The sequence below is a fragment of the Porites lutea genome, chromosome 14 (genome assembly GCF_958299795.1).
Source record: "Porites lutea chromosome 14, jaPorLute2.1, whole genome shotgun sequence".
NCBI lineage: Eukaryota > Metazoa > Cnidaria > Anthozoa > Scleractinia > Poritidae > Porites > Porites lutea.
Genome location: NC_133214.1, coordinates 5,643,207 through 5,652,799, shown reverse-complemented (window position 1 = coordinate 5,652,799; position 9,593 = coordinate 5,643,207). Strand labels below are relative to the sequence as shown.

General features: G+C 38.4%; 3 protein-coding genes across 4 annotated transcripts in view; all 3 read right to left on the bottom strand.

Moving 5' to 3' along the window:
• Nucleotides 1-9,593, bottom strand: part of LOC140924635 (NLR family CARD domain-containing protein 4-like) — a 388,290-nt gene that overhangs the window by 168,104 nt on the left and 210,593 nt on the right. For both annotated transcript variants that reach the window (XM_073374662.1, XM_073374661.1), the window contains exon 2: nucleotides 6,905-6,955. The gene's annotated coding sequence lies outside the window, so the exon portion shown is untranslated. The remainder of the gene's footprint in view (nucleotides 1-6,904; nucleotides 6,956-9,593) is intronic.
• Nucleotides 1-9,593, bottom strand: part of LOC140925041 (NLR family CARD domain-containing protein 4-like) — a 150,789-nt gene that overhangs the window by 88,547 nt on the left and 52,649 nt on the right. The window lies entirely within an intron of this gene.
• Nucleotides 284-9,412, bottom strand: LOC140924903 (uncharacterized). The gene is made up of 6 exons (XM_073374893.1): nucleotides 8,875-9,412; nucleotides 6,905-6,955; nucleotides 3,253-4,053; nucleotides 1,486-1,671; nucleotides 600-665; nucleotides 284-288 (listed from the first exon to the last, which is right to left on the bottom strand). Exons 1-6 carry the CDS (start codon nucleotides 9,410-9,412, stop codon nucleotides 284-286), a joined length of 1,647 nt encoding a protein of 548 aa, XP_073230994.1.

Genomic DNA, 9,593 nt, shown 5'->3' with positions numbered 1-9,593 from the left:
ATCAGCATTTCGCATCGGTTTTTTCGATGCAGATATTCAAATTTCAGAGACGCAGTTGCAAGCTCTCCTTCCTTCTCTCGCGCCGCTGCCAGTGTGCCCCGGAGAGCTCGCTCACATGCTGCTCTTTTATTTAAATGGAACACATGAACCGTAAACGTTCGAATTAGCACCCTTCTAAAAATAAGTGCCCCCTTTCGAATTATCCCCCCCCCGCTAAGGAGAAAAAAAATTGCCTAATTACAAGCTAATGTACACAACCCTGCTATGAGAGTTTCAAAAACATTTATCCTGAAAAAAAATAAACGAACAAAAAAAACTAAAACCAAAAACAAGAGGAAGGGAAAATGAACAGAAAATATATCTTATCGTAACACGTTGGATTCCTTACATGTACAATGTAGTATTAAACATTAAGGCCCCTTAACACATATCTAGATATTTCTGAGACTGCACATTTTCTTCATCACAAAATGGCCTTCCCTCAACACTTAACCAGTGAATCCACTCATTCATCTACGGCCCCTTCATGTTAAAAAATATGTGGTTTCAAACAATATCCAGATTGTGTGGATGGGCCGGCAGGGGCTATAAATTGGTACCTGAGGGACCTGATGGACTTGGTAACTCTTCCTTTGATCTGCTGGCTGAGCTCTGCTGTGATGTATCTTCAACAAAAAGACATCTCTCACTTACAATCAAGAAATCTGCTAGAAATAACTGCTACTAAAAACGTCACTAGAAGTGCATATCAAGACTAGTGTAGTTTCCCAATCGCAAGCACCCTTAAAAAAGAAATATAACTATGTGGTCAGCTCAATACGAGGGCTGAAAAAAAAAACAAAAACAAAAAAAAAAACAGACTCATCAGAGAACACTTGGTGGTGGTTGTTAAACTTAAAAAAGTTGTTCTAACCTATACCTTATTTCACAACAAAATCCACAACTTTTTTTGTTCAGTTACTCTCACTTACATTCAAGAAATCTTCTAGAAATAACTGCTACTGATAACATCACTAACACTGCATTATATCAAGACTAGTGTAGTTTTAACACTTAAGAAAAGAAATATAGCTATGTGGTCAGCTCAATACGACGGCTGAAAAAAACCAGACTCATCAGCTAAGAACACTTGGTGGCGGTTGTTTAACCTTATAAGTTTCTTCTAATCAACAAAATCCACAACTTTTTTGCTTCAGTTACATGACTGTACTTTAATCTCTTTTTGGTTTAAAATGACAAAAGGTCTCTTCAATGTTCTTACAGTTTGTAGGTTCCTTGAAGAAACCATGACAATTAATATCTACACCAATATGATCAAATCTAATTAAGAAGCTGTTTTAAAGAGAAAAAGATGTCATGTGTGGCACCTACCCCATAATGCAGTGGTGAGCTTATGACGGCATCAAGGAAGTACACTGTAACGTACCCCTAGTTTCTTTAAAACAACAGGCCAAAATGGGACATAACATTATGAGAAATATTTACCTTGGTAATGAGGCCATGAATGAAAAACACAGGGCTCACTCAAAATGTGGGCAACAAGAGATGCTGCCATCACACTGGCACAGGAAAACCAACTCTCTGAAGGCAACTGAGAACCATCAGCAAAATCCGCTATCCCTTTCACAATTAACCACTCAATTTGACAGTCACATGCTGCTGTAAACACTCCTATAGAACGACAATGAAAATGGTACTTGATTTAATGTTGGAGACAGTCCTACATCAATATAGCTTACATTATTTTGCCACTGTCACACTTGTCACACAAGGTTTGCAGTCTTCTTTCCTCTCCTGTTCACTGTTACGGCCTCCATTCTTCAGTGGTCAGTTGCTTTTCTTTGGTTCTTATTGCGAGGGAGTTTGGGGTTGGTGCTTAATGCCCTTGGGGGAACCAGGTCCTGTGACTCCCCTATTCGCCATCCCCCTTTTTTTCTTCAAGCACCTGTAGACTGGTTTGGGTTGGTGCCACTCACAGGGTTGTCATGGTTACCTTCCAGGCTCAATTGCAGTGCCTTTCAGATTTACTTCGCACCTTTCCCACACTTATCTATTGCCACTGGGCATATATGTTTCTGCACTCGGTTAATGTGACTAAATGTTATTCAGGTAGCGGTCACCATCACTAATCGAATATGGGGTGGTCTTGGGCTTAAGAATACAGTGAAACCTCTTTTAATGTGGATCCCCAATTAAGCGGACACAAAGCCGGGTTCCGAAATAAACGTCTTATATTTTCCTTTGTAACGAACTGCTATTTAGCGGACACCTGTATTAGGCCGACGCAGACACTAAAATGAAATACATTTGGATGATTTCTATTGTTGAAAACCACTATTAAGCGGACACCGGACTGACAATAGTAGAATTGGATTATGTCCCTGAAATAGGTACTGTAGTCAGTTAATGTTTTTGCATTTGGAAGCAAATTAAAGTTGGTAATGAAAGGTAATGAAGTTGAACTCTGGATAGCTTCTTAAACGACATGCAACTTTATCACAGTACAGAGTAACCGCTGAATGTTAATCGTTAACAAACACTGCGCAATTTTTACAAACCTCTACTATGTAGACACCCTCAATTAAGCGGACACTTGGGAAGGTCCTGAAGGTGTCCACTTAATAGAGGTTTCACTGTATTTTACAGCACTTTCCCTATAGTCAATCATTTTGCTCATGTTGCTATGTTGCTTTCGCATTTTTTGCTCCCAGCCCTTCCTTCCCTTTGGGTGTTTCTTGGTAAGCATCTGCACATTTCTCCACTGAAGGTCTCAGTGTGACAGTGCCTGGTCGGTGCCACTCACAGGGTTGTCATGGTTACCTTCTAGGCTCGCTTGCAAGTCCCTTCCGTTTCACCAGGCACCTTTTCCACACCTATCTGGTCAATGGGTTTAATTTGCAAATATAGTTGTTGTAATAATATTGTAATAGCAATCTTTGCAATGATTGCAAATCAACCTAAACAAAACACTAAGGGGGGGGGGGGGGAGTTTCAAGGGAATTTGAACCCATGGCCTCTCTGTTAGCACGACAGTGCTCTAACAACTGAGCAATGAAGACCCATAAATTGGGAGGGCAGGCCCATCTTTTCAGCAAAAAATCATTATAAAATTAAACTCAAACAAGCAAACAATCGACACAAAGCCTTGAGATTAACACTGAGTACAAAGCAACCAACATATCTATAGAGATAAAGAGACCTGACTGCATACACTTCCTAAGGCTGGCTGGATATTTAAAAATGTCTACTAACCTTCTCCTTCATTTTCGATTGCCATAGCCTGAGGATTGGTTTCAACAATTTGATCACGCCGCCACTCAGTTCTGACTTCTTCTGGTCCACTCAAAAACTCGGCATCAGTATAAACTTGAACGTGCTGAGCTTCGGGATCCTGCAAAGGTGCTTGCCAACCATCAGTACAATTTTTAATGACATTCAGAAAGCGTTTGCTCACATAACTTCTCATGCCAGTTGACTGCTCTTGATTGCTGGTCAGTACTTTCGATGCATACGTTGCTAATTTGGCAGACACAACAACATCTCCTAACTTGGATTTTGCAGGATCTAGGCCACTACATGTGCCTACAGAAATAGCTGCTTTGGGTCGTAGCACAGAGGCTGCATTCTTTACAGATACAAGAGAACCACCAGGACCAATACCATTTTTGTGACATCTTAGTAAAGCAACTTTCAACTCCTCTTGACTTTCACCCACATCAGAAAAGTAAACATAGCCAAGACCATCAAACCAACATCTATAAGGCTTTTTTAGCTCACTATAACAAGCTAGGAACTCACAGTTTGTAACTGTAAGTAACAGAACGTCAACAGGCAGATCAGCATCTTTTGAAGGTTTTGTTATTGCCTTAATATCAGCGAAGGATGGAAGACCTTTATTAAGCTCAGGAGGGTCCCCTTGAAGGTTGCTTGTATCATCTTTAGATGGGACTCCAGTTATAACCGGGGCTGTGATGTGATCACAGCTGCCATCCAGTGAAGATTCTGACATCTCGGATCCTAACCATTTCACCAAAATCATAACATTAACAAAAACTACAGCGTATACAGATACATTATGGTGAATAAAAATCAGTTCATAGTCTAATAAATTAAGGTAAAAATCATTTGGTGGAGGAATTTCAAAATCAACTACACTCGTGAATATCAGACGTAGCCTGTGGAACAGAGCAAGGAGCTGCTCTAGGGCTTCGTACACTGATCACCACGGTCATTGACAATGTCCCCAGCCATGGGTGTCAATCTCAACTTGAGAATTGTTGGTGCATTAACACACTCATAGCTGAAGACCAAGTCTATAAAGCCGTTGTGAAAACATAATTTACGAGGGTGAGCAAAATATAGTCATTTGTCGTTACAAGGTGGTGAGCAGATCAATTATTCAGCACGGGCAATTAATAAATAGACATTGAAAAATCATGTTATTTTGCGGAGCCGAGTTTAATAATCACTTTAGACTTCAATAAGTGAGTTTGTTACACCTTGTAATAAGGAGTCTAAGACACAGAACGGTGACAGTATTTATGTATTCGCTATTTATCTGTCAGCGGTTGTTGTTTAACGAATGCGCATTAAAGCAGGTCAGCTCGTGAGTAGATGTTGGAAACTTGTATGCTTATGTTGTGTTTCATCTAGTTAAATCTCACCGTGTTTGGAACCATCGACTGGTTTCTCCATATTAAACAACAGTACCAAAAACTATAGCTTTAAAATGATCCATTACCCTGCTGAATCTACATTAACTAAGACACTATAGCAGAGTGTTTCATCATGGGTTCCAAACACTAAGAAACAGATGAAAGCACGAGGCCGTGATGTCTTCTCAAATGAAACAATAAGAAATTATACAGTCCCTGGTATTTCATTATTTGTTTCCATGAGTTGCGGTAATCAATAAAACACCATTAAAATGCAAGTGTTTGATCTCAGATGAAAAACATGTTTCACCTCAGATGAAAACCTGGTGGTGTTTTACAAATGTACCGGGTGTTTCATTAGGTATCAAGATTCATCCACCTGACCCAAATGGTTGTCATTTATTGGCTTTTGACTGCATGATCATGAATAATTAATGAGTTTGAAAAGTAATATATCAAAAACGACAGGCATGGTTTCATCTGATATCCAGACACTGAGAAGTGGGTTGAAAAATGAGGCGTAGCTGAGTTTTTAAAGACCAACTTCGAGGTGCACAAGTCTGGATATCGGATGAAATACTGACTGTAGTTTTTGATGTAGCTTTTTATCAAATGAACTACCATAAATAATCCACTAAGCGCAGCACCTTTACCGAAAATAATTTAATAAACGTGAATAAGCACGGCCGTGGAACTAATTTGGTTATATTTACACATTAAAGCCCCACCTCTGTTACAGCGCTTGATATCGTTTGAGAAATAGGACTTCAACCAATTCGTGAGTTCTAAAGTTTTAACGTAGGGAAACTCTTGAAACCAGGTTCATATAACAGTTCGAAGTGAACATATTTCATACTATACTAAATCGTGTATAGTGCTGCTCTCAAATGAGCGCCGCTCTCGTATAAGCCCCGTGGCGCTTAATCAATCATTTATGGCACAATTGTTGGAGAAAGTCAAAGATAAATTTCGCAAAATTTTATGATAATAATTATCTGATATCCAAACCACTGTCACGGTGAGTTATGATTTTCGTTGTTTTCTCTTTACGAACAAGTTTGAGAAATTATTTTTCTGCGGACACGGGAACCAAAACTGCGCATGATCAGATCAGTTTAATCAGTGAGTTATGTCATCTGAAACGTTCATTTGACATATAGGAATTAAATGCAATTCGCCACTTCTATATATGATACAGCTGATAATACACGCCTTGTACTCCAAGCCTCACTCCAGGCAAATTTTGCAAAGTAATTTAAAAGCGAAAACAATACTTTGCCAAATTATGGGTGGTAACCAAGGTGTATTATGGGTAATATAAAAGTGGCCTATACAATGAACCTTACGATTTAAAGCTCAACCTAACCTACAAACAGACCCAAGACTCCGTGTTACAAAATATTCACTGTCACGACGTTATGCTCTCTTTTGCAAAACAATGCACACTACATTCCTCCATAGTAGAAAATACATTTCATTTTGCTAAATTACCCTGCAAACTTGGACAGTCAAGTATTTTTAGCAATGATTTAATTAGTTTTTTACGGCAAGTAGGTTTGTCCACACTCGTAATGCTCAGAAAACATGGGACTGTAAGCATTTTGAATGCCATTTGCATGTTTACATCTGAATTTCAGTTTGCATTCACTTCGAGAACCACCATAAAAAAAACAATAATCAAACACATGAAGAAAGATATTACAGAGAGTTTAATCAGATCCATTCTAAAGGTCATTAATAATTCATAAAAAGAAAACAAAGAAGATCACAACTGTGATGGTGGTTTAGATAACGGACAGTGGCGGGTCCAGGGGAGGAGCCTCAGGGGGACCAGGCCCCTCTCTAGTTTTTAGACCAAACTGATGAGGCCTGAAGGGCCGAAAAAAATTTTTTTGGAGACCGCTCCCCTCCCCCCCTATCTAAGGTCTGGATGACCGGGCCCCCCTTTTCTCAAGGTTTGGATCCAGCACTGTCGGATACTAAATACCATAAATTTTATGAACTTTATCTTTGAACAGATATGCAATGTGATGATTTTGTATAAATGTTTTATTATTGTCCTAAGAGACTGAAAAAGCTTCGAGTTACGACCCTCAACTTTGCACTGAAAAACTTGGGAACGAGGCTAGACAGATAACAAAGCTACCTCAGTTTCTTGGAACAAAATGGGCGCCATGTAACAAAGGTCCATCAAGGGCACTTACTGACTATAAAGGACTCAGTTCACAGACTATAACCTATTTCTTTACCTGCTGTTTTGGAGTGATCTCTATCAGCAGACTCTTGTTTTGAAACAACATCTGTAACAGCAACAAGAATAAATTTGAACAAGACTGAAAATTTACAAGTCACTGTATTTGCTGACGTTGAGGGGGATAATTATTGAAAAACACATATGCAGGTACATGTATCAGAGCGTTTTTAGTACCAAACTATTTTGCATTTTAATAAACATAATGCATGGTAGACTGGTAGACCTGGCGCATGTCATAAAGTCATTCAGGTCACCGAACAACAGTGATGCAACATGATGATTTCTTATAAATGTGTTAATTTATGGGTTGAACTTCAAGGGAAAGTTGTAAATTGTCTTGTTTAGTGAAAGCAGTCTTTCAAAGGACTGAAGATTTCAGACTATGAGTTAAATTGTTATTTATTCGATTGCCAACGACATGCAGTTAATGTTGATGACAATTATTTCGAAACTGGCGAAACTTATCATAAAAGACTTGTTCACTGAAATAATCAAATTGTTAAATCTTGATCTATCTTTGAAGTATATTATATGTGTGTAATTGATGTCAATATCACATGTATTTTAATTGCACTATTTCTATATTAATTTCATGGTATTTATTATCCCTCTTTCAGAGATACTAGCAGAAATACTGCTCAAATATCCGAATTGAAATAAAGATATGCATATGATTGATTGATTGATTGATTGATTGATTGACTGTGAGACCACTACCATTTAAATATATCCTCAATTTGCAGGAAATCTAGATTAATCGTTTTAAAGCTGCTTATATGAATTGACGTTGTGCATTAAACTCTCTTGCATTGCCAGTACAAATTTAAGGTAATTTTTACTTTATCTGAAATTTTTGGCTACTACACTAAAAACAAATCATGAACAATGCTTTTCACGTTCAAGAAACAGACATTTCAACTTTCCGTAGAAAGTAAAATTTGGCCTCAAATTGTTTTAATTAAAGGTTTTCAGTTATTGTGTTATTGATTTCCAATAATTTTTAATGTGAACGTATCATTCGGGGGCACCCAACGGGCAATTTTGAGAAAAAGACCTAAAAACAACAACAAAGCGTGAATAAAGTTTTCTGAGACTATTTTAAGCATTTTGGGAGATTGCTGGAAAAAAATTAGCTGTTCCTCACTCCCAGCAAGACTGATGGAAGAGTTCCCAGCCAGCAAACTTACAACCTCCATCCCGACTTACTGGGAAGTTTCATAGGGCACAATTCAGATCTTGAGTGGTAAGTAACCCATACAAGTAACCCGTAGCAGCTATTCTAGACTTCAAATCCCCTCTCACACCCTGAATTATCTTTTTCCCAGCAACACTTTCCTTCCAAGGACTATTATTTCTTCCACATCTCCCAGCCAGCAAAAATGTGCCTGAAGAACAGATATTTTGAGGAACAGATCCATTGGGTGCCCCTGATCATTGACAAATGTCATACAGTAATACATATATGTAGTTTACCTCTGTGTTATAAATTATCTTGCTGTTTACTTATATTCAGCAATGTGTAATGGTGGTTATTTATCACTGAAAACGAGGTCAAGCCACCATAACGTTGGTACGTAGCCTCCTTTCCAGGTGTTCTTTGTCTTGCAACACCAATGTTAACCTCGCGATGTGGTGTTCATTGCAGGATATGATTTTTCATTCTCTCTTGGTTTTTTTTATTAATCAGAGCATGTCTTATATTACAATCAGCAGAGTAAAAATAAACTTATTACAACGATTTCTAAGATAGTTCACTTGCAAACGACGCTCAGCATCTAATAACTCTCATTCCAACTAATATGCCCTTTACGGCCGGTCTAAACGCCGTTTAGTCGACTTTCTTTCCATCGAGTACTGAACACTATATTTATAATAATTCTAGTGTATTCCGACCAAATGACCTCTGAAGCCCGAACCCACTCATAGTGCGCTTGGGCTGCCTGTGATAGCATTGTAGTAACTCACCTTGTAAAGGTATATTGTTTTCCTCCCCGTTATGGACGTCTTCTTCGATATTTCCCAGCAATAGCTTTGATAGCTCATCCTTTGATATTGCTAAATGAATTATGGTCAATAAACAGAATACAATGGATACTGAAAAGATCACAATAATAGCGATGTTGAGGTTTGATTTCTCTTTGTATCGTAAGTCGTTGCATGTGAGAGTTGCGTTTGCTGAAAAGCAACTATACTCCGCAGGATATTTAAGTTTCTGGTAACCCAAGAACAGTACAATCATGGCAACTAGAAGGACAAACTGACTGCAGATGTGAATAATAAACATCCAAAAAAATAGTTTCTCCAACTTTTTTTGTCTCTCTATATTTGTCTCTTTACGGATACGTCGCCACATCTCGACACCTATCAGAGTAACAAACAGCCAGCCACATCCTGACACACCAAAGGTAATACCAGCAAAACCCAACGGTGTTAAGCGTGGACTCATGGCAGAAGTGTAATTGTTATAACAACGCTGTGTTTTGAATTTAATTTCTTCCGGCATACAGTTGAATTGTAGCCTGTCTTTGCTTTGATAGTTCCTAAGTTCATTAATGACAGTGGACCAGGAAATCAGAGAGAATAAAAAAAGAAAGCCACTGAATATGGTCTGAGACCTCAATGTAACTTTGACGAGATTATCCATCACAAAGAAGGATCATGTAATCTGAAAGAAACAAAGAATT